The 26375-nt window shown below is 44.4% G+C and overlaps 1 protein-coding gene across 1 annotated transcript in view; it reads right to left on the bottom strand.

Annotated features, from left to right (window-relative positions):
- The window catches only part of LNPK (lunapark, ER junction formation factor), a 691124-nt gene that overhangs the window by 376580 nt on the left and 288169 nt on the right, over positions 1 to 26375 (bottom strand). The window contains exon 5 of the mRNA XM_078681527.1: positions 11371 to 11429. Coding sequence (XP_078537653.1) covers positions 11371 to 11429 — 59 coding nt within the window. The remainder of the gene's footprint in view (positions 1 to 11370; positions 11430 to 26375) is intronic.

Here is a 26375-nt window from a genome sequence, read left to right as displayed (position 1 = left end):
GCTAAGCCTGGCCGATTACTTGCCTGGTCTGTGTGGTGGGAAATGGAGATAACATGGCCATATCTGTGCTTATGAATCCTATTTATATTTGCTGTCATCTTATTTCTTATCAAGATATTAGAATGATGTTTTTAATGCTGATTAACTGTTTTATTTGTACCTTTAGGATTTAGCTCATAAATCAAGAAAAAAAAAGTTTACAACTTGGACCACTGGTGTGCTGTCTTGAGCGCCCAGATGGTACAACAGCAAATAAGCAGAAAGCCATAATCAATGTTTTCCGGAACATCTTAAGGGTGTTTATATGACAGGGCATACTGATGCAACTGACATTGCCATGGAATATGTGCCGAGGGTTCCTAGGGTCCCAGAAGTGCCTAGGGTCCCAGAAGTTATTCTGGACTAGAGGGTGGTGTCACCTAGGATGAACTTGGAGAGGCACTACGAGCGTTGCCAAAAGGTAAGACGCTGGGAGGTGATGTTTCCCAGTGAAATTTTATTAAAACCTTCTTGCCCCATCTCTGAGAAGCTCTTAGAGGTCTTTAATGCAACGCAGTGGGTGTACTCTCCTGTCTAATATGCATGATTCAGAATCCAGATGGAGTGCCGAGAGATCAGGCATCATATAGGCCACTGACCATGATCAACACAGATGCGAAGGTACTCTGTAAAGAGCTGGCCAGTATATTACACTCTGTAGTTGGGCAGATGGTCCACCAGGACGAGTGTGGATTCATGCTGGGCCACAGCCCTGCTGTTGATAGTAGACTTACTCATGTCCTGCATACTGTTGTAGACTGATGTGCTTTGTCTGATAGCGATTGACTTGGTGAAGGTATCTGATATTCTGAGTTCGTCTTTTCTGATGGAAGTGCTTCAGCAGATGCGGTCTGGGCCTACCTTTTGTAGCCGTGTCCGCCTGCTCTACATGAGCCCTACGGTGCAGGTACGGTTGGGTGGAATTACTGTCAGAAATCTGGTCTCTCGAAAGGAGCACTGGATAAGGGTGCCCGTTGTCCCCGCTCTGGTTTGCTCTTGCCAAGTAGCCATTGGCGATCAGGAAAGAGTTGCACGATTGTGGGATCAGAATTGGGGACTTGACATTTAGTTTTGCTGTATGCAGAGGACGCTCTTTTCCATCTCAACGAGCCACGGACTCCATGGCCTCACCTATAGTACCTGCTGGAGGCATGTGGGGCGTTTTCTTGTCTTCGGGTTAACAGGCGTTAAAGTATTATTTCCCCCCCAGGGGAGGGGGTTGTTGGTGGTGGCAGTGGTGGTGGTCAAACCAGAGGCAGAGCATCCCCCCGATCAGGGGATTAGATAGGAGGTGGATGCTTCCAGCTATCTTGTCACAAGGGTGGCATCAACAGCAGATAGGCAATATGCATACAACATGAGGAGGGTGATAGAGGGACTGTGGGTATCATTGCGCTTCTGGTGCACACTCCCACTCTCCATCTTGGGTTTGGTGGCAGTGGCTAAGATGGTGCTGATGCCACAATGTTTGTATCGCCAACAAAAGGCACTTTGTCCTCCAAGACCAGACATCTTCAAGCTATTTGATAGTATTCTAGTGTCACTGATGTGGGAGGGCCATCGCTGCAGAAAGGAGCTGGAGGCTTGCTACATGGATCAGGAGCCAAGGGATTTAGGGCTAACGAATCTCTAATTACATCATGCAGCTCACATACAACGTGAACCAAAATGGCTGCTGGAGGGAGATAACTGGGAAAATGATTACGAAGGGGCTTGATGTGGTGGGCCTCCATGCAAATGAGGGGGCACCCTGGGCCCTGCCATGCTCTATATTGTGCACCAGACAGCTCAGTGTAGGAGCGAATTGCCAGGAGAATAGTCAGGCACCCACCCTTTGCCAGGTACTTGAGCATTTGGGACTTGCAACCTTTTAGAAGTGTCGGTGGCAACATGAGGATTACTGGAGGGAGGGAGGGGGTGAGGGGTGATACCAGGTGCTTGGTAACTTACATGTTGGGCATACGTTTATTGCCTTTCAGGAAGCATACGGTGCTTTTGGGGTTGGTCCTGGACAATTCCTACAATATGCAAAACTTGATGGAACGTCTTGGGAGTTGTGAACGGATTTCTCTAAACTCCTCCCATGACACCAGACGTTTAAAGCGGAGTACAGTGCTGCATAGCATCATAGTTTGAAGTTGGATTATCCCAGGCCACTATATACAGAGATTGGGTTGAGACATGTGAGCTGGTTCGCAGGGTATCTGGGAACGTTCGATTCAAGTTGGTACATTTTAATTACCTACATCTTATTATCTGACCTCAAGCACCCTGAGGAAGATATCCCACTAAGTCACAGGACTGCCCATGATGTGGGGCATAGGGAGGAGACCTTTGTGCAAATGGCTTGGTGCTGCCAGAGTGTGCCGATTACTGTCGTGAAGTGTGGGGAGGCCACAGGGAACAATGGAGATTTTGCAATTCTTGCCTCCTCAGTTTTCTGCTGGCCTCGTCCAACCGGAAAGAAAATGCACTATAAGGCCCTACAGCTCATCTTGCTGCTAACAGGTAGATCGAAATTGGCTGGATGGGTACACGATACCACAGTAATGCACTGAGGGAAAAGGGTACGCTGGAATGGTCTCTAGCAGAAGAAACACATTTAAATGGTAAAAAGTGATGAGAAATTCCAGGATAACCCAATGTCTGGAAGGGGGGCATACTCATCATGCCACTGGATTTAGATTCAGGCTAGTCTGGCTGATATGGGGTGATACCCTGAAACCGGTCCCAGAAGGCTTGCTTACGGTCCAGGGAAGCCCTGGCCGTTCAGGCTGGACTGTTCCTATGGGGAGCAGGGTCAATACTGATCTGCATACGGCTGGGTTTAAACTGGAATGGCATGGAGGGCAACAAAACAATGGATTTAGTCCCAGATGTCTGTACGGGGGGTGGACACTGTTTGACATGTTCCGCATTCCGTCCATCAATTGTTCTTTTTGCAGGTATAGCGAGGCGGTATAAATCCAAATCCAACTTGCAATTGTTTATATAGGTAGTTAGACCGATTTTGATTTCTAAGTTTTATAAAGGTGAATGAGATTCTGATGGTGTCTGGTCATTCTGTTAAAGTAATTTGAATTATGCTGGCCTCATTTTCTATTACTGTTAACAGTACATGCAATATGACTGCAACCCTGCTCTCCTTCCTCATGCCCCAGAGCAGATACATTTTTGCCAGATAAAATTCAAGTTACTCTCAATTGAAGAGAAAATAACCATATCATCAGTAATCAAGCTGGGTAAGAATGCATCATCATCTGAGATCAAAGTGAAATACTGCATTACGACTGTTCAGAACTGGAAGAGTCTCAATTACATTAAGCTTAATGCGAACAAGACCAAGCTCCGGGGTAATGGGTAACACCGCTGGTGGACACTTATCTCTGGATCCATGTGCATGGGACTTCCCCCTACCCCTTTTCGCTGGACACGTTTATTTTTGGGCCACAACAATATTTTAGGAAAGTATTACACATTGTTTTTGTGATTTCTTCAGACTGTCTAAACATCTTGTACAATGTTTAATAATACTGTGCCCGATCTCCTTCTGATCGGTTAGCAAACGGAGCTTGGCACTTTAACATACATACATCTGCTGTTTTCAAGACACCTTAACATATATAAAGAGACAGGACATTTTAAAAACCGAGAGGAAAAACATTCTAGGTGAGCAAAAGTCTGAACAAAGAAAAAGATCCACTGCCTGAGATGTAGAACTACATATACATAGCAGGTATGGGGTTCGCTACTAAACCCAGAGATCTATAACACGATTTCCATAGTGAGGGTGGGCTGAGGCATATAAATAATTTATCACGGTGGAACTTCTTATTGTCTATAGTTTTCTTGTAATGCTCCTCACGCTGTTGGGATGCATAGGTTTTCTAGTTGCAGCGTTTTATACCAGAGCACAATAAGTTTCAATAAATATTGTAAACTGTTCTTGTGTCTTTTTGGTTTTCTTTGGACATGAATAAGTGAGAAAATGAAAGGTCAAAGCTCTGTTTCCATTGTTCGCTGAGGAGACTAGAGTGTTGTGTCCTGGGCTGCTAACCTACCTGTCACACTGGAAAGGTTAGGAAGGCAGGTAAAGCACTATGAGCTAGTCTGGATTGGGCTCATAGGTATTGATGTGGTATGAGGACTCACTACAAACTAACGTTCTGCTGTCCCATGCATAGTTCTGATTCGAAGCAGAATCGCTGCAACATGGTGCGAACAATTCTTGGCCTGGTACTTATTGACCAGTCTACAGAGTAGTGCTTGTGTGTGTCCACAATGCCCCTTAAACCTACCATTGAAGACATCCTATGGCATTGGAGATTAATCCTCTACAGGATTTAGGAAGCACTATATTCTGTGGTTTTTCAAGCTTGAAAGTTGAAAAAGGAGAATTCATTTTTGTGTTCCACTTTATTTTCATGTCGGTTTTATTAATTGCCTGCACCCACTGTTGTCATTCCTGTTAAATAGCAGACCTGTTGTCCATGCACATGTAACGCATCATGGACTTAATACTGCAGGTAGTACTTTTAGCTTTGTAGTAGAAGCTAATGATGCTTATTGTTTGGGAGTATTTTATTCTTGGGTCGATTTTTCAGCTGTGGATGCTAATTCAAACACATTTCATACTATACTACCCCTGCACCACCAGCACAATACAGAGCTTATGCATTCATGGAAATACCACTGTCTTACTGGGAACACAATACTTGGTTCCTTGGTGCCCTCCCTCATGTGAATACACCCACATGCATGCGTGCCCTTAGCAATGATGGGGAGACATGGCCAGCACTAGTTGGATACACACCATACCCGGATATGGGAGCTCCTAATCTTTTTCAAATAAGAGCATTAAGCGATGCTCTAGTTACATTGTATAGACGCTTGACTCAATATGGTTTGCACACTTTGTTGGCTGTGCCACCACCGTGGCCTGGCCTGCTAGGACAGGCGCAGTTGCCTGAAGTGTCTACTATAAGTCCTATAAGGTGCCCACTAATCGTGAGGACATTCCATTATGGATTGTCCAAAAAGTAGAACATGAAGCAGTGTTTCCCCTTATGAGACCACAAGACAAGCACAGATTATTAACTATGTGCTTACCACATGGAATGGTTTCTGGAACAGTGCTGTCAAACGAGAGACAGTCTTGGCTGCTGTAATTACCATCAGTCAAGGCAGTCCGCCCATGTCAGTCTTGCCGGACCTGTTAAAACTAATCAGAACAAGCAAGGGGCAGCTGCTGCCCTAGTTTTGGGGATGAAACAAATGGGAAATGATCCTGTGGTCTCCGCATAGACTCTGTCGAACATTAAAGGCAAAGCAACATCTCTAGTTATATGCGAGAGACTCGCAGCTGTCGCACAAGCCTACCGTGAACGTAAGCTACCTATAATTATTGCTGATGTGTACATATCCTTCGGACACAATAATTTGGGAATAAGACCCAAGCCACCTCTTGGCAAACCTAGTACGGACAACGAAGCCAAGCAAAACCAAGAGTTTGTTTAAAAACCATGGGCTAAACATACACCAAAACGTAAACCTCAGAGGTTCTCAACCCTAGGAGACCTCTGAAAGGCACTATGATTTTTGTAATTGCACTAAAATAAAGGCTTCAGACAGGTATTAGAGTTCGAATACACATTCTTGTTCCTTGCAGGACTCATCTGATGAGCAGTACGAGAGAGGAGGGTGATCCAAGCACAGAGAAGGCGAGTATGTGGCTGCTTGTCTCCAAAACTGTTTAACTTCTACATCTCCCCGCTGGTACAACTGATTCAATCTTTTGGCTGCTTGACTGCCATATCCTACACAAATGATACACAGAATATTGTATCAATCCTGGATGACGGAGTCACAGCAGCCGCCAATTTCAATTATGGTCTTTCGCTGGTCTCAACCTGGATGCAAATCAATTGCCTAACATTAAATGCAGAAAAACTGAGGTTATCTTGTTTCGCAAGAACGCTCCATCTTGGGGTAATACCTGGTGGCCGATTGTACTTGTTCCTCGACCGCCCCCAATTCAGAAGGTAAAATGTCTAGGAGTTCTATTTGACGACCAACTAAGCTTCTCAAATCAGATACACTGCATCACATCCTCATGTTATTACCTAATTAAGAGGCCCAATTCACTTCGGTATCAGAAAAGATTAGAGCTCTACATTGGCTGCCAGTGGTGGACAGAGTGAAATTTAAAACACTCTGCCTGGCCCATAAAGCTTTACATGGCTCAGGCCCCTTATACCTTCAAAATGTGTACTCTTGGTACTCCCCTCCCGAACCATAAGATCTACCAAAGCTAAACTGATCACCATTTCAAAAATTAAAAAAGGTTGCCTGGGGTGGTAGTAGATTCTCTTTCCTAGCTTGCAAAATGTGGAATTCCTTGCCCCGATCTTTAAGATCCAAAGCTAGCCATTCTCTTTTCAGAAAATCATTAAAGATCTGGCTTTTTTCCACCTCTTCCACCTAGTCTATGCTGGGTAACTGTCGTTTTGAGGGCTACGCTAGCACCAAGATACTTCAGTGATTGCACGCTTTATCAATCACTTACTTATTCCGAAAAGAGACTCAAAGGCTCACTTAACATAAAAGAGAAAGTAGTAGGAGAAATCTCCTACATCTAAACCCCAATTTCAGAAAAAGAAGGTTGCGGCTATCAACCCAAAATATGCCACAGACACTAAGAACTCTCCTCCTGCACAGGAGTTGGGCAGGGACTCCGACAGCGCAGCAGAAATCACCATAGTGAGTCGGAATTTCCAGGAGTTTCTGGTAGCGTAAGCAACTGATCCTTTTATTACAATTGAGGCTTCAGACAGGCGCGTGGCCCCTCCTGATAGATTATATGATCTAAACATTCAAATGGAGGGTGACATACACCACACCATTAAAGCAATATTCTGGGGAAATTGTATTTTGTCTTATGACTTCACTCTAGCGAAGGTCAATTGGCCCACAGTTCATACAAACATCCCCACATGGTGAGGATGTCATACTTCCTTCCTTCTCTGCCCTTGTCCCTGAGCAAGTAAAACAATCTTATGCAGCAGAATGAGCTCTTGCACTAACCCCTGCACTATATTGCAATAATGTTGGCTGCGATAAGGACTCCTTACCATATCATACCCATAAGATCTAGCCCGCAAGTGCAACCACAATAACCAATTAAACGAGATGCTGATGCACCAGTTGGAGAAATACTTTTGCAATTGGAGTACCAAGGAGTAATTGAGTCATGGGTCTCTCGGATGAATAATCCTCTTTTTCCTGTTTTGAAATCGGATCATTCATATCCAATTCAAACCACAAAAAACTCATTCAGTCCTTAGGGCGGTGCAATGTGCAGTTGGCTGAATTAAAAGCTTTATTCTTGCAGTGGAACATACGAATCCTGAATTCCCCACACTTATGGTTTCTATTACACTTCAGAATTACAAAACGTGCTCTCAACTATTGAAATATTTCGAAGTATTTGTACAGTGCAATTACAAGCTATTTAAACTTGTCTTTTAGAAGAAGAAAAAACTGACATTGTACAGCCCATCGTTTCAAACTGCCTTTTCCCTTGCACAAACGGGAGATAATAACCTTTACTTTCTCAGCCTGCAATTCTAGAGGATTTTGTAAACACCAATCCTCCAGGATAAAATAAGCCTTAATTTATAGGAAGACAAACGGATATTTGGCCTCAATCTTTGAATAAGCATTTAAGACAAGAATAACAAACAAGATTTAAAGGAATCTTTATTGCTCATTCACTTCTGAATGAACTGAACACCTATTTGCCAGCTTGAGCTTTCTCACCACACCAGGAAGTAGGCCCTAAAAAATAGCATGCCCTGAAAACAAGCATTGAAAAAGCAATAGGTCTCGTCTTTTATTAAGTTAAAGCCATCTGCTTTGATAATTTTATTGTATAGCATAGAAAATGGCTTTAACTTAATGAAAGGCGAGACCTATTGCATTTTTAATGCTTGTTAATATTACAAATAATTTTATAACCAAGCTAAAGCGCCCCTCGGACATGGCGTTGCAGCGGAAAGTGCTGGTGACATCTGCGCTGAAAGCTACATCAACCGGGGTCGTGCTACAACACGGGCGGTTAAATCATCAGCCCGAGGTACAACAGCTAATAACCCTAACTGCATACAACATACTTGTGGCAAAACATACTCCTACGTCTAATACAGTTGACACAATGGCCAAGAAATCCAGCACAAACGCATCGGTGTGATGGAGTTCACCCTCATTGCATGGCTCATGTAACACAGGCGTAAATCGAAGCGGTGCCCACACAGCTGCAGCCTGTACTACGTTAGTGTGCAAGCTGAGAGGAAGCTTTACCAGCTTGCCGGGGTTTGCTCAAGCAACACAATGTTGCAAGTAACAAAATGCAGCCCATGTGAAATCCCAACAGCAGAGTGGCCAGGGAGGGGTCGGAACAAGCAGAGCGGAGTGAAAGCACGGCGGGAGAGAAACCAGGGATGGGGAGGAGGGGGGGGAACAAACTGAGTGGGAGGTGTATGGGCGAGCCCAGACAGTGCAACACGAGCAGTCTACACCCGCACGCTGCAACATAGTAAAAAAAAAAAAAAGCTTCACATGATTTTCTTAAGCCTGTTTGCTTGAGCAATCTCTTAACAGTAAAGGTTGATTGCATTCTACTAATATTCTGATTAACCTCAATCTAAAATTCAATGACAGGTGAATAGTAAAATTAGATATATGAGCAAAATAACTAACTCTGTATCCCTAAAAAGTGGTGATTGGGCTCGAGTAAAGAATAAAGGCGCTGTCTCATGCCACCAGTAAAACAGCCAATCCCAGTGGGCGTTGCCTAAAGCGGACAGGGTGACAGCCAGGAGGGACTAAAAACCCTCCTGTGCAATCAAGGAAGCATGTTCAGCATAATTAGTGCCAAAAACAGACGCACACCAATGACAATTGCAGGCCAAGCGGACACATGGCTTCTGGAACCGTATTGATTCCAAGAAGCCCTCGCATGGCAAGTGCAGCGCATGCGCGCTGCTATCGCCAGGCAATGACTTGCCATAGCGAGTATATGTCTTGAGGGCTGAGGAGTGTGTGTGAGGTGCGGTGATTGAAGGTTGTAGACATGGTGAATGCAGTTTGCAGCTTGTAGTCTTATTGTAACACTACCCACAATGTCACAGGAGTATCACAGTTTCGGGAGTTAAGAGGCAAAGCTTCACAGGATTTTCTTACGCCTGCTTGGTTGGGCAATCTATTAACAGTATAGGTAGATTGAGGTTAATCAGAATATTAGTAGAATGCAATCTAAAATTCAATGCCGGGTGAATAATTAAATTAGCTATATGAGCAAAATAACTAACTTTGTATCCCTAAAAAGTGGCGATTGGGCTTTAGTCAAATTGCTGGACAAAGTGGTAAAAGTTCAGGTGAAATTTGGAGCAATTTTTCAGGTTGTGGATGTTAATCAGGATGGTTGTGCAGTAAAATTGGAGAAAGGACAATTGTGGAATTGTGCTCAAGTGGTGAAAGTGACCAGAATTCCCAAGGATAGTGACATACTTTCTGGTATTGAAAGCAGAATAGTAAATCAGTCTACTACAAGTGATGAACGCAAATGTAAATTACCGGTGAAACTTAAGGATTTTGTAGTGGGACACTGTTGTTTATATCCTGTGAAATTTTCAGGATTTTAGATTTGGATTATTGGTGTTTTTCATTCATGTAAGGTTTTCTTTCTGGTAAAAGTTCTTAAGTTCATGTATGCTATTGTAAACTTTTCAATGATATCCTTAAGGACATGGAGCCCAGCTGTGCTCTGGGTTCCAGACAGCTGAAGAGACAGGAAACGCGACTTGAGGTGAGTGGTTGCTGCACGTCTTTGGTCTTGGTAGTTGCCTACAATGTATTTATCTTGAATACATACACTTATGTAATCACTGCCTTGGCTTAAAGTCGCCCTGTAACAATAGCACATAGGGTTTTGTCCACCACACAAAAAACATGGTGCCTCCTATCGTGGAAGTCACACGAATTTTAAAAGAATGCATCCGAGGACTATCCTTTGATACTTCAAATTACGGACCCACGTTCCTGTCAATCAAAAGATGAAAGCCAGTTCTATCTGCAAAGCTCAGAAAGCAGTTATTTTGCCCACTCCATTCATTCTGGGTTGGCTGCAGCTTCTGACGGTCTACTCCCCTGTTTTTATTTTCTACACTCTTGCAGCATCAAGAAACCATTATTTGGTAGCAACGAGCTCTAAATAATTCAATAACAACAATTTGTGCTTAAAAGGAAACTGGCCATAACGGACTGGAAAAGCCTGGAAGAATAATGAAGGGATTTAAATAAAAACTAAGTCAAACTCAATAAAAATATATATAAATTACAAAATTGGTTTTGAAACTTCAGGATATCCTAAATAGGTAAATAACAGTAAGTGCTTTGGGTTTTGGATCAAAACATTGTCGAGGCCTTCCTAAAAAGGGTTCAGAATTAAAAGTGACAGAATATCAGAACGTCAATTTGAAATAGAGACACAAACAAACAGAGTTAAAACGCGTTGTTGCATCTTTTATTGCAAAAGGGATGTAATTCTAAGCACATAGATTTGAGATAGAGCCCATGATGGTGAAACTGCTTTCTTAGAATAGCCAAACAAATGTACAGGTTATGACCTGCATCCCTGTTTTAAGGTAGAAAAGATTATGTGAAGAGGAGTATGGGGTTAGAAAAACTGAACTCGAAAGTGTGTGCTGCTTGGGACTCACTTATTTCTAACAGACACCCCTGGGGAAATATTAAGGTTTACATTGTTACTCACTTCATGCGTTTTGTTTACATTGACCTGGTTTCTTATGTATTGTTGGTGGTACAAACAAAGGAAACATTGTGAAATTTACATTTGTGTCTATTGTTTAGGAGTGGACCATATAAGCCTTCCACGATGCCCTATTAATTACCTAAACATTTCAACAACTAAGAACAAGCAGCCAAAGCAGTAAAACAAGACATTAAATATCTGCTATTCAAATGAATTCCCAAATAAAACATTATTTCGTTTCTACATCTATCAATTTCAGAAATAAATGGTATGCTGTGTAGTGTGAACCTTTGTTTAAGTCACGAACACCACAACTTTCTCTGGGCAGATTTTCCAAAATATCGTCCATCGTGCTTTGTCCGGATAAGAAACAGACTCAACAGAAAACCATAAACTCTTACCCACACACAAAAAAGAAGAGGATGTACATGCAAGTCGGCGTTTGAATGTGTAGAGGATGCATTTGAAGAAACATTTAGCTTTTGAAAGATGAAACTTACTATTTCTTTCGGTTCGTTTGGAAAACCATATAATAAGCAAAGTTCTTGTCAACCAAATTCTGCAAAAATGAAAAATACAAAATCAATTTTGAAATACAAAAATAACGATTCAATTATTAAAATACCGGTACTTCGCCCCTGAAATAGAATAGCTATCTGTGCTAGACAATGCAAGGCCTTAGAGTTTAACGTTCAAAACAAACATGCAGAAGGCAAAACAATTAAGGGCATAGGTTTAAGAATGCACACTACCAAAGCAATGGTGCAAAGTAAAATGATTTTGTTAAGCCAGTTAATTGGGTCAGCTGATTAACAGTTATAGTTTATTGAGAAATAAGAGACCACCGCAGCAAGCAGTAATCAGCTACTGCAACAGCAACAATGCCGCTCGGTTTCACAACAGTCGCATCAAGCAATCAAAAAGACCTTCAAGCTTGTGCACAGACGAGAGGTCTCATGGGTTCTGCGCGACCCACACCTGGTTGATATTGCGGCTTGAACGATATATAACCGATCTTACTCTTCACAAAAGAGAATACATTAACTATATAAAAGATCCTACAAACGCCATAAAGCAAACTATTTACTTATCCAGATAAAATAGTACTGGCACACTATAGTATGAAGGATACAAATTGTTACACAGAACATAGAACAACCAAAAATAATACTTGTAATCTTTTTTCTACACAGGAGGCAACCTGCCGTGATATCCCCTCTAAGTGAATTTTAAACCAATGTTTTCTGACCAACAGATAGTTTTTATTTGCGCTTGTGAGCGCACACCCTGAAGATAAGTAATTGTGATAATGAACGCCCGTCTTCATTTTGATTGGATGATGCCTGCACAACAGTTTATTCCACCACTTTCCATCGTGCAAGCAAACATCTGATTTACAGACATCTATTTTGGCCTCACCGAACTTGGATTGACACTTCCTCACCACTCTTCAGAGTTTGACCCCGACACAATCCTCAACATCTCTCCTTCACACACCTTATCATGATCTATTTGGCTCATGATATAGCCTGCTTAACATGGACTCGGTTCTTAATTCTTTTATCCTCACAATCTGTACATCTAGTGACAGCTCCTTCCTGATTTATCCATGGAGGATCAACAAATGTGATGAGTTTGTGTCCTTGGAGAGCTACAAAGGGAGACAACCCTGTAACTCGATGACATGAAGGACAAGTTACTTATCTTCGGTAATGCCTTATCTGGTTGAGACATGATCTAGCTGCAGATTCTTGGTCTTTCATTTTCCGAGGTGTCTGGCTAGATCCAGAAGATTTTTCTGTAATACCCCTGCGCACCAGTAGGTGCAGTCATCTGCACCATAGTGATGTCCATGTCACCTTTATAGGCACCACCTCTGTGTGCGGACGTCCACTTTACAAGACTTTCCACTCCAGATGCGGAGCCATGAAGTGCACTAGGAGTGGTGTGTTTTAAACAACTAGGACCATCAAAGGGATCAGTCCGGGCCCTAAAAACTGCCCGCAGTGCGGGATGAAACTGGTGGGTTGGTAAGGAATCTGCAGCTAGATCCTGTCTCTACCAGATAAGGCATTACCAAAAGGTAAGTAACCTTTCCATCTGATACACATCTAGCCACAGATTCCTTACCTCTGAATAGAAACCCAAGCAATGCCATCCCCAGCAGGATTGAGGACAAGTTTAGACCAGGAAGTCCTGCAGTACAGAGCAGCCAAAAAGGCTGTCACTGCGGAGTTGAATGTCCAGGCAGTAGTGCTTGATGAAAATGTGCAGAGATGCCCACGTTTGTGCCTGACAAATGCGGAGGGCTGGAACTCCAAATTGCAATGGCATGGTAGCAGCTTTGAATCTGGTGGTATGAGCCCTTGAGCCTTCAGGAGGCTGTAACTTGCCAGAGTGTAGCAAATTTTGATGCAGAGGACGAACCATGGTGAGATTTTACTCTACTCTACCCCACAACCTTTCTTTGATCCAACGTACCCCACAATGAGTCGGTTGTCCACCCGGAACTCTTTAGTGCCGCAAAGGTGGAACGAAAACTCGCTTTTTGGGTCCAGACAGTGGCGTCGCTCCTCTTTAGAGGAGTACAGAGGACTATAGAAAGTGGGCAAGGTGACAGTTTGCCCCTCATGGAATGGTGCCACTTTCGGTAAGAAAGCACCAATTATCAGGGAAGAAAGTAAAGTAAGGAGGCTTGGATGACAGCCTGCAATTCGCTCACCCTCCTGGCAGATGCAATTGCCACGAAAAAGGCTGTTTTGATAGTAAGCAGCTGGAGGGGGCAACTGTGCAGAGGTTCAAATGATGTACATATTTAAAAGGTGAGAAACAAATTAAGGTCCCACTTAAGCATAATGAAAGGAGAAGGTGGGAACATGTGTACAAGTCTTTTGAGGAAAGATACCTTTTGAGAGTGCCCAGTGCAGAGCCCTGCTAGGGAAGGGTCAAAATAAAAAGCAAAACATTAGCAAGAAGGGTAAAGTAGATCACTGGACCTTTCTATACATGATCATTAAAATGTGTGCCACCGCAGACATACAAGGACTTGGTAAAGGGGATGCCTGGCTGCTAACAACATTACACTTCGGGAGGAAGGTCGAAAGCTATCAACTGCAGTCACTCAAACTTCAAGGAAGAAGATGTAGAGTTTACAGGTTTGGAAGAACTCCCACCTGCTGCTGCGACAGAAGACCCACCCAAAGGAGGCAGCGTATTCGGAGTATCAATGCTCAGTTGAAGAAGCTCTGGATACCAGACTCCTTGAGGCTAGTCCAGAGCCAAAACAATTACTGGGGACTGGTCGCTCCTGACCTTCTTGAGCACTCTGGAACAGGAATGGTATTGTCGGGAAGGACTATAGTAGGCCAGATCTCCACTAGAGACTAAAAGAGTCTCCGAGCAAAAGCCACCTTGGAAACTCCTGTGTGCAAAACTGCTGACATTGCACAGAGAAGAGATCTAACCAAGGCTCTCCCCATTGTTGAAAGAGACCTTGCACCACCTCCAGATCCACTAGGCATCGACGGCTGAATTAGTCGGCCCTGGAGTTCAGAGAACATTCCAGGTCTTGAACCAGCAGATGGTGAACCAGGCGAGACATCAAACAGCCACCGTCCATGAAAATGCTCTGCCCAGCAAATAGGTAATTTCAATGTAAAGCGCTCCGATACCTGATTCGTTTCGGGTCTAGTTCGCGCTATATAAAACTCTACAAAAAAAAAAAACGAGCACAACGAATGACGAACATTGCTGCATCTCTCCAGTCTGATACTGCTTGAGAGAGGATGGCCCGGGCCTCCTCCGGGACCCATGGCTAGATGACCATCAGATCACAATTTTCACTGTAGCAGGGTTTGCGGTTTCATAGAAAAGCACTGGGATATATTATAAATATTAAACAATGTCATCACCACTTAGGAAACCGCTACAAATTTCATATTTATAATAATCCTAATTCACCAGTAAAGGTGAATTTGCAATAACAATTTTGAAAAAGGTACTTTAAAATGTCACCTTTTACCTGCCTAAGGCCTCTATTAGTCAGTTTGCATGAGTTTCCCAATGTCACCCTAGAGCGGACTAGCCCTTCTGATGAGGTGTGAACTTATCCCCAGAGCTGAGACAAAGACCTTGGGTGTGGGGAGACATTCTGTTGCTTCCTTCCTGTCTGAAAAGTTTCAGTGCTGTGTCCATCATCTCCTTGTGTTTGCTTTGTTCGCCCCAAGTTGGCAGCCCAGTTGCCCAGACATGGGTCCATTACACACTTTGTCACTGGATGCAAGCTAGCCTGGCTGATGAGGGATGTTACCCCGAAACCGATCCCACAATGCTGGTTTCTGGTTCAGGGAAGACCTGGCTTGGCAGTTCAGGCTAGACTGTTCCCATGAGGCACAGAGTGAACACTGATGTGCATATAGCTAGGCCTGAACTAAGGTGGCAAAGTGAGCTAAAGAACGATGAGGGATTCAACCTAGATCTGTGACTGGAGGTGTATGTCTGAAAAGTTTCTGCACTTTGTCCATCTCCTTGTGTTTCCTCCGACAGGATGGCCATCTAGGCAGTGACCAGGTACTCAATTAACTTCAAAGGGGCCCACTCGGTCACAGGCAAATGTTAGCAGACATCTGGGCCTCCCCTCTGTGTCCCTCTAGTTAGCCAGGGCAGCAGTACCAATGGGAGAAGAGCTACCCCAGTACAGTTTTGAGTGTCCACAGACTAAGGTATGCGCATTTACAGGGCCACAACTCTAGGGTGGGAACAAAATCTCAGCACAGAGGAAGAATGGCCATGTTGGATTTATGTAGAGCAGGGCGCTGTAGGAGGACACACAAGAGCGGCTATAAAAACTGGGAAAGATAATCGTCTGGAACTTTTTGGCTATTGGTTAGGGAGGGGCCAGGAATCACCACTCACACAGGCTAGTGCCAGCCATAAATGTGGGTCACCTTGGGCAGCCTCTGTAGAACAGTACTGGGCTGGTAAAAGAAAGGAGGACTGCACCGGTTAGTGAAACGTGAGGAGACCGGAAAGGCTGGACCTACTCTAGTCTGTACCTACAACAACCAAGTGGACCTCCTGCTAATGCTAGAAACCATTTATTTTCCTGAAGAGAAAGCGGACCGTAGCTTCTCCAGAAGCATGTCTTGACCCACAGTTGCTGTTTCTGAGGTCCTGAGACCTCTGACTAAGTCAAAGTGTTCGTACTAACATGAAAAACCTGTGAATTAGAAACGTTTTTGCTCTAAAGACGTGTGGAGGACCAGGACAAATCTGCCACGTCAATTCGATGAAAAGTGCTTTGGCGGTGGGTCAAAGAGTAAGGTTGCTCTCATTGAAAGGTTTTCCGCAGCAGCAAATCTGTTTTAGGGGTGACGTCGCAGAGAGCCTGTCCAACCTCTTGGAGCCCTGTTCGGTTACAGCTTTCAACCTTGCCCTGCTGGAGGTATCAGAGTTCCAGAAACTTACCTTAATCTAAAGGTAAAAATCTTCACCAGGCAAAGGCACCAGGTCTGACGAGCAATTGAACTTACTTTGGAGTGAAATTTTGATTTCTTCCATTCTTAGCTTACATGACGAAAGTCGATGGCTTCACTAGGACTCCATGAAACGGCCATTCAGCTTCCTAGAGCCCTTCTCAGCCAGACTTCTACCTTCTCCATTGGAGGATTTTGGACTTCCATTTCAGAGATGAAGTCAAAAGGTAAAACATCCCACCAGGATGAACCTGTTTTTTGTATCTGCATTTTAGAACTTTTTTTTAGCTACTTTCATTTGACACTAATTTATAGAAATGGAGAATAATTTATTGGACAAGGACACCAGAACAAAAATAAAAAACAGTAAAGGGAACCACAGATATAAATTAGAGTGGGATATTTACTGTTGTGTTTGACAACTGTTTTGGCACTTCTAAATGCTTTACACATGATCTTAATTTAAGCCGCTGTGCCATAGCTACCAGGATTGTGCTGAAGTTTAAATAACTGAAATCTTTACTGGACCCAGCAAGAATAGTAACATTCCTAGTGGCGGACTACCAACCACCCCAACTTATAATTCACTCTCTCAAACTTTCCATGTCAGAAACATAAGAAAAGTCTGTAATTTTAGCCATTGTTTGTAGTGCAGTCTGGGTCGAAAAAAAGTGATGAGAGCGCTGTAAGCCGCACCTTCTAGACTCTCCCAGGAATCTACTTTTCAGAAATGTCAGGAGTTTGTGGAGTTTCCTAAATGCTGTGCAACACACGGTGCAAATTTCACAACTACCCTCAAAGCCAGAAAGACTGAAATTCGAAGGAAAAATCTTGATGTCTCCACGCTGCATTCTGTGGGCTTTCTAGTCCCTGCTAATTACCTACATACACAATTAGGTTACAGTATTAATCAGGTAAGCACAGAAAAGTAGGCCATCTGTTATCTATTGAATTTCAATCCATTTTGGACGTCCAAATGTAAGCCAGTATAAAAGAAAGAACACATTCTGCAAACTGCTCTCTGAAACGTGATATAAGTAAACCCGAATTCGGGGTTGTGGAAATGAACACGATTCTTAAATTAAGATTCTTGGATTACTTTTTTTTAATGCACCGTTTTCTTCATACCCATTAATTTATTAGATTTTACCTTTGGAATTGATGCATAATTAGTGCAAAACGAAAAGTAATAATGAGCTACAGCTCGGGACAATAGATTTTTGGAAAGTCAAAAAAACACTATAAATATCTGAAACAAAAAGGGTATTAAAAACGACATTACTTTTGTAAATCGCTCATTGGAAAAAATATGACAAATGAACAGGGTCACCTATTTAGATTTTTTTTTCTTACTTAAATTTTATTGGTTTTGGATTTCAATGAATGGATTCTCTGGGAAATCAAATAACCCATTAGTGAATTTCAAATTGTGTCTACTTTTCAGAAATGTATAGCTTTTCTGGTTCGTACACTGCTTTCACCACAAACTGAAAGTTTGTTGAAATCAAAAACAGGTGTTCCACGTAGAAAACTGCAAAAACTAGGGTAAAAAAAAACCTGCCTTTTCCTGAAAGGTGGAAAGAGAAAAGGATAATCTTAACACACCACATCTTTTGCTGAACTATTTGTTATATCCTAAGGTTTACATTAATATGTGAATCTGCCTAGGTCCTCAAAGCTGCTCAGCCAGAGTGAAAGATGGTGACAGAATGTTGGTGTGAAAGACTTTAAGAACTTACAACCTGGCTACCAGTGTCTTCATGTACAGAGTACAACGCTATTCTTAGGGGCAAAAAATACCATATCACACCACATCTTCTGCTGAACTATTCTTAGGGGCAAAAAATAAATAAGACTTTCTTGCAAACACATTTTTAGAACTAAAAGAACTATATGTTCTTTTCATCCAGGACTGGTCTGGATGTTTTTGCTACTCCAAACGGGTGGAATGCCTATGAATCACAAGAATGCTTAGTAGGTATTCGTGTATTGCAATATCCCCCTACTATCTTTAGTGACCTCTGATTAAGATGCACTATCAATTCAGCTCAGTTCTCAGTTGCCCACTATAACAGATTGAAGATTTGGGGGGTACTGAGCTAATGTACATATTCACTAAAGCTGTACATCTTACTCCTGTTGGAGTAGTGATTTAAGTTTCAAGGGCTAATAAGTTCCTTGAATTTGAGGGCACTAATTTCACCATTGGAAAAAATCTAGCCTTCGCCATATCAAAAGGCCATTTGATGGTCGCCCCGCCGGGGAGGGCAGTGCATTTGCACTAAATGCAAGGAACCCAGATCTATAGACTGGTTGGACTGCCCATGTCTCCTGAAGCAGTATAATATGATATTGATCTATTGAAGTTTCCCACTCTGGATCTGAAAGTTTTGTTTTGAACCCCGCTACATTCCAGGAAAACATTCATATAGTGGCCCTTTGATAGCTCTAGCCCACCTTTTTGTAGTGGTGTATTCAGGGACAAAGCAAGTGTTACAGGATTCGTCAGAAAGTTACTATCATAAATTGCTATAGTGTTAGTATCTAGGAGTAGGTTTTTCTGGGTCCTTTCCTTGGATGTTGGATATTGTTCATTCCTCATTTATGATAATATAGGGGCAGACACCCTTTTGGCGTCCATTAGTCAAGCTACCTCTGATAACTGGGAGTAAGCCCTATTTTTTTTTATTTTTTTTTTTAAAAGTCAGTAAACCGATTTTTGTACCTTTATAATGGTTTGATCCACTGTGGACCCCGGGGTATTCAATTATAGTCTTAACTGTATGTTGCCATTTGGTCTGAAACGTAATTCAAGTGTGATTAACCTATCAGCAATTTCCGGATTCCTTCGCTTCGGGCCTATATCATCCAACTGATGGCCATTGGCGCTTAACATTTACTATATCCTCCTTTATTATAAATCTACATCCCCTCTTATGCCTTATCCAGTGAATAGATTTATTGACTCGTGTTTCCCTAGTTCCAGGATGTATTTTGGGGACATTTACAATATAATAGGGCTTGATAATAGGGTTACACTCAACACTACTTTCTACCTCTGCTGTTGTGTGCACATTTGACACTAACTGGAGGTAATGTTTAAAGAGGAAATCCCCAGTCTTGACGGTTATATTATGTGGGGGGAGCCCTATCCTGGCATAGATTTACAGAAGGCAATGTTGGACTACCTCAAAAGTTTCCTCCAACCTCTTTAATCACACGTTTAGCTCCTCCTAAATTGCACTAGGAGCTACAGAATTGTTATATTGAACTAGGGGTGGCTTTATTTGGCTTCCTTCCATTGGTAAATCAGGCTTCATTACTAGATCAGAAAGATTATCCAGTTTATCATTTAAAGCTTTGGCCAGTATACCCATACAATCCCTTGGACATGAAATTTCGCCCTTTATCAGATTGAGCAGCTCCTCTAGACCCTCATTTCCTTTCCCCTCATTATCTGGATAATCAACCCCTTGCTCACAGGGAGATGGTGAACAGCACTCAACATTAGCTACAAGATGGGTCTGTTCGAGGCATAAATCGCTTGCTAATTCCATAGTAACACTCACAGGGGGGGGGGGGGGGGTGGGAGGCGGAGGGGAGTAAAATTAGGTTCATATCAATAGTAGATGTCAATCTCTAAAATAAATTCCCCCCCCAAAAAAAAATCAACAAACAATACACTAATGAGACATCCAGTGGTACAATACATTACTAGCTTGGGGAAGATTCAAATTAAAAAAAAAACAATCAGCCACTAAATGTCACTCACTTGAAATGAGTCCAACACTTTTTATATAGTTCACATGAGCTTGCTAATCACCAAACTACCAAACTAACTTACAGGAGAGCCGGGGGTGGTGGGGAGGAGGGGAATTGGGGGGTGTCCCTGCCCTGCTACTTCCTCTCGCTGACTGGTGCGGGACGAGCGTGGCAGGAAACTGAGCAGTGCATTATAGCGCTAGACGGACACTGAAAGAAGATAAGGATGACTGTCAACAAAGTGCTCCAGGACTGTACTTGCCGTCCACAATGCTGGCTCCACCTCCTGTGCCTGCCCTGCGCTGTGAAAGGAAAGGATGATCTTATAGTGAAAAAAAAGCACCAAAGAACAAGTTACTTACCTTCGGTAACGATATATCGGTAAGAGACAGGTTAGTTACGGATTCCACACCTTAGAATTACCCCCAGGCGTCAGACTGCATCCGAAGAATTTTTTCCGCAGCATTACCTCTGCACATCGATAGGTGGAGTCGTGGTCGCCTGAATAATATCACAGTATCAACTTAGACGCCGCCCTCGCGCACGGACGTCAGTTCTTTACACATTCCACACCAGAAGCGCAGAGCCATGCAAGACACTGACCACTGGTGCATGAAAACTAGGGCCCTGAAAGGGAGTCCCTTACACTAGAAGTCAGTTCACAGAACGGGGAGGATGGGTGGGGAGGAGAGGAATACATAACTAATCTATGTCTCTTACAGATATATCAGTACCGAAGGTAAGTAACTTGTTCATCTGAAAGAGACAATTAGTTATGGATTCCTCACCTTAGAATAGATACCCCAGCAATACCAACCCCGGAGGTGTCTGCGAACTAAGTTCACACCAGAAAATCCTGGATAACTGAACTGCCGAAGAAACTATCTCTGGACGAAGCTGTCCAGGCAGTAGTGTTTGGTAAACATATGCAGTGAAGCCCACGTTGCTGCCTGGCAGATGTCAAGAAGGGGGGGTGACTCCACGTCCCAAAGCAATAGTGGTTTCTGTCGCCCTGTTGGAAAGGGCATGCAACCCCACAGGAGGTTCCTTTTTCACTAAGAAATAGCAGATATTGATGCAAAGAACAACCCATCTGGAGACTGTTAGTTTCTGCACGGCCCGACCTTTCTTGGCGCCCACATAGCCAATAAAGAGCTGGTCATCCACCTGGAATTGTTTTGTGCGATCCAGATAGCATGAAAGCGGACGTTTTGGATCCAGTCGGTGGAGCCTCTCCCTCTTTAGAAGGATGCGGAGGCGGAAAGAAGGTGGGCAAAGTGATAGTCTGTCCTATAGCGATAGAGGTAACCACTGTGGGAAGGAAATAAGGCCTAGTGCGGGGGACGACAATGTCTGGATGAACAGCCAGGAAAGGAGGTTTTGAAGAAAGGGCTTGGAGCTCACTCACCCTGCGAGCATAGGTGATGGCAACCAGAAAGGCAGTTTAAAGGGTCAAGAGTCTGAGAGGACAGTTATGGAGCAGCTTGAAAGGAGCACACAAGATAAGTAAGAACCAGGTTCAAGTCCCGCTGGGGCACCATGAAAGGAGTAGGAGGAAACAATTGAGTAATGCCCTTAAAGAAAGGGATTTACAATAGGGGACTTGAAAAGAGAAGGCTGGTCAGGCAACCGAAGGAAGGCCGAAATGTAGCCTTTGAGAGTGCCCAGAGCAGAGCCCTGCTGGGCCAAAGAAAGAATGAAGAGGAGAACCTCTGCAAGAGTGGTAGAAAGGGGACCCACAGCCTTTGTTGTGCACCATGCCACAAATGTATTCCATCTACAGGAGTATACCATTTTAGAGGAGCGATGCTTGGCTGCCAAGATAACATTACAGACTTGGGGAGGAAGGACGAAAGCTGTCAACTGCCGCCGCTCAATTCCATGCAAGGAGGTGGAGGCTGGACAGGTTCGGATGGAGGTCCGTCCCCTGCTGCCAAGACAGAAGATCCTCCCGAATAGGCAGTCTGATCGGAGGATTGATGGCTATATGTCACAACTTAGGATACCAGACTTTTCTTGCCCAATCCAGAGCCACAAGAATGACTCGGGCCCTGTCGCGCCTGATCTTTAGCACACTGGGCAGAAGTCGTATAGGCGTAAAGGGGTATAGAAGACAGCAACTCCACTTGCGACGAAAAGCATCGCCTAGCGGGTCCCGCCTTGGAAATTCCAACGTGCATAACTGCTGACATTGTGCGCTCTCTTCAGTTGCGAATGGATCCAACTAATGCTCTCCCCTCTGCTGAAAGAGACCTTGCACCACCTCCGAGAGGAGACGCAGTTCGTGATCCATCATGCACTTGTGGAAGAGTATGTCCGCCCTAGCGTTCAAAGAACCTTCCAGGTGTTGAAACACCAGGGATATGCCTTAATGGTCCAGCCATGTCCAAATGTATTTATTTTATTTATTTAAAGAGTTTTATATAGCGCTGGCTAGACCCCAAGGTATCAGAGCGCTTTACATGAGAATCAACAATGTAACAGAAAAAGATCAACAATTACATAATACATCAAAAGATAGGCAATACAATTAGGAGAGAAAGGAGAGAGAAAAAGTAGTGGAGGAGGCAGGGGAGGTGAGAAAAGGAGGATAAGGGAAGAGACAACAAGGAGAGACTAAAGGAAGTCTGTCTAAAGACCGACCGGGTAGGTGACGACCAAGGAGGGAATCCATGGCTCATCTCCCCTATAGCTAAACCAGGTAGCTCCATCGGGCATCAGACAAAATAGTTCAGTCTCAATACATTGAGAGAGGAGAGAAGGAGTGACCTAAATAGAGGGAGGATGCGGGAAGAGACAACAGGAGAGACGAAAGCAAGTCTGTCTAAAGACAGACTGGGTAGGTGACGTCCAAGGAGGGAATCCCCAGCCTGTCTCCCCTACAGCTAAACCAGGTAGCTCCATCTGGCATCAGACAAAATAGCTAGATCTCAATTGACGAGGAAAAATTCACAGATAAACAGGGTGGGAACTAAAGGCCAGGACAAGTGAGGGCAGAGGTCAGTAGCAGGAAAGTGGAGAAGAGCGGAGAGGGGTAGGGGGAGGAAGGAGATTAGGACAGGAGAGACGCAGGAGGGTTTGTTGCGGCCGTAATTTTAGGCAGGGACAGGCAGTATTTCAGGAGCAATCACTGTGTGGGGTGACTTCATTGCAGCTTTGTTGTCTCTCGTGTCCCTGTAGGCTCTGAAAACTCACTGCATACCACTGTTTTTTGGGCTTGGCCACTGTATTCGTGTTGGCCGCTTTACATTCTTACACTGCCAGGTTCCATGTCATGCCATGCACCTTCTCGGTTGCTGGTTCACAACCCATTGGCTAAGTTTCGGCAGTGTGAGGGGGTGGGGGTGGGGGCCCAAAGCTAATCCCTCTAACTAAGGTCCTTGTTGTACATAGGGTCCACGACCCCACCCGGTTTGTTGCAGTACCACATGGCAGTGCAATTGTACGTGAACACCGGTACTACTCTTCCCTGGACAGAGGGAATGAATGCTTTTAGTGCAAGACGAATCGCCCGAGACTCCGAAAGGTAGATGTGGAGCCCGGACTCCGCCAGAGACCAGAGGCCTCCGATCTCCGCCTCTCCGATGTGGCCGCCCAACCCCAGCAGTGATGCACCACTGTGAACTCTGGTTCAATGGCAGATCCTCTCCCTTCCCCAACCAATCTCCGTTTGTTAGCCACTACTGCAACGCTGGTGTGCAGTGCCCTCGGAGATCTGGATGCAATGGGAAAGATTCCCCTGATGCTGTGCCCACTGGAACAGTTCTTTTAAACAGTTCAGAACAGGTATGTAAGGAGAGCGCTATGATCATTATATTGCAGTAAATGATTAAGATTAAAAGTTCGGCATTTACGCTAATAATAATAATAATAATAATAATAATAATAATAATAAGTACTGAATGTCTTGCACAGTGAGTTTTAAATCAAGAGAGGTAGAATGCTAGTCTTCCGAGTAAGTGGGAAAGATTAAGCGTCAGTTTGGAGCCTCGAGTGTTAGGTCTACGGTAACGTTTTGTTAAGTGATCGGCAAGCCCAGAATCAAAGACATTATTATTAGGCCGTGAGGGTAGTCATCTTACAGATTGAGAATAAAGAGGAAACAGTGGTATATTTGATAGAGTGTAGAGCTGCGCATTGTCATTAGGTGCTAATTTTAATGAATATGTGTAAAGCAAAGAATTCCACAATTTGATGATTGTTTATTGTTTTTTCTATAGTGACCCCTGATGAAGTGCATATAATGCACAAAATGCATTGGGTTTTTTTACAAATAAACACTGCCCTGAACGAAGAATGCTTCATTCGTGTTTTTACTAAGAGGTCCGGATGGACACGGTGGCAACATGAGAAATCTGGAAAATGGCATGAACACTCCGTTTGACGAATATGCAAATATGAGAAAATATTTTGGATAGTTTGAGTGATAAAATTAATAAGATTAAAATTATGGTATACTTGTTGGATAAATTGCCAGAGGAGGCATGAGAATGCTGTGCGACGGATTGGCGCAAAAAAACGCTTTATAATGGTGTTGTGCCCACTGGAACTCCATGTCCCACTGCAGAGCTCACACATGCCACCTGACTTAGTCCACCAGCAGGATGCAGGAGGCCCAGTAGCATCAGGGTCATTCTGACAGAAACCCAGGATAGAGGATGAAAGATCAAAATCATAGCCCGAATATTCCGGACTCGCTGTTTAGGAGGCTAAGCCCGAAACTGCACTGTGTCCAGAACTGCTCTGATGAAAAGGAGCTTCTGAGAGGGGATCAGGTGCGACTTCGGTACATTGAAAGTGAACCCCAGTGAATGCAGGAGGACGGCAGTAGTCAGGGGGAGAGTGACAACAGCCTGGGGTGAACCCGCCTTCAACAGCCAGTCGTCCAGATAGGGGCAGACTGGAACCCTGACCTGCGCAGATGAGCAGCGACCACCGCCATGACTTTCATGCTTGTAAGGCCAAAGGGGAGCACGGTAAACTGAAAGTGCTTGTTGCCTACTGTAAACCGCAGGTAACGCAGGTGGGCCGGCAGGGCGGGGATGGGAAAATAAGCGTCCAGCAAGTCCAACACTACCATCCAGTCTCCAGGGTCGAGAGCAGACCTGAGCCAGTGTCAACATCTTGAACTTCTCCTTCCAAAAAAAGTGGTTCAAGTCCCTGAGATCCAAGATAGGATGCAGGCCCTGGTCTTTCTTGGGCACCATAAAGAAGTGGGAATAACAACCCAGAGACTTCTGGGGCAGGAACACGCTCGATGGCTCTCTTGGCCAAGAGATCTGTGACTTCCTGTTGGAGAAGGGCTAGGTGATCCTCCGACAGTCGATGGAATTGAGGTGGCATGGATGGAGGGGTAGCCTCGAAGGGGAGGGAGTAGCCCCTTTGAACTATCTGCAAAACCTGTGATGATACGGAGCCAGTGGGGGAGATGATGGCGAATCCTGACGCCCACTGGCAATTGATGAGCCTGAAAGGTCGGACTAGGAGGGTTTGGAGGCTGCTGTAGAGGGGCACTGGTGGACTGGCCCGCCGGTCTCTCGACCCACGGCAGTGCGATCCACGTCCCAGGCCGCGCAGAGGCTGGACAGCTTGTGCAGGCCTGGGACTTCGGGCAGAACGTTGCGGGGCACCCCTTCCATAGCCACGAAAGGGGCTAAAAGCAGGCTGCGCTGGGCGGGAGGTAGTAGCGAGGCCTAAGGTTTCTGCCCGTAGTGTTAGAATCCTTAAAGCACTTGAGTGCGTTGTCTGCCTTGTCGCCAAACAGGCAACGGCCATCTCAGGGCATGTCCAAAAGCGTTGCTTGGACATCACCCGAAAAGCCAGAGGACCTCAACCAGGCATAGCGTATCAGCGCTACTGAAATGGAAATCATCCTTCCCAGTGAGTCGGCGGTGGCCAGCCCACACCGGATTGTGAACTTCGCTGCATCTCTTCCTTCAGCAACAGCACGGGAGAGTACAGCCTGGGCCTCCTCCGGGAAATGAGGCAGCACTAACGCAACAGAATCCCACACAGAGTGGGAGTAACGGCGCAATAGACATGCAGTGTTCACCGACCGCAGTCCCAATCTGGAGGAAGAAAACATCTTCCCAAGGTGGTCCAGCTTCTTGGATTTCCTATCAGGTGGTGCGTTAGGGAATGCGCCCTTGGATGCGGAGGCTTGGACTACCAAGCTCTCAGGTGTAGGATGGGAAGAGAGGACAATGGGGTTGCCTGGAGCTGGGCGGTGGCGTCGGGCAATCATCCTGTCCACAAGAGCCCCTGTGAGT

Source organism: Lissotriton helveticus, chromosome 3_1 (genome assembly GCF_964261635.1).
Source record: "Lissotriton helveticus chromosome 3_1, aLisHel1.1, whole genome shotgun sequence".
NCBI classification, from domain to species: Eukaryota; Metazoa; Chordata; class Amphibia; order Caudata; family Salamandridae; genus Lissotriton; species Lissotriton helveticus.
This window is presented reverse-complemented; position numbering and strand designations above follow the sequence as displayed.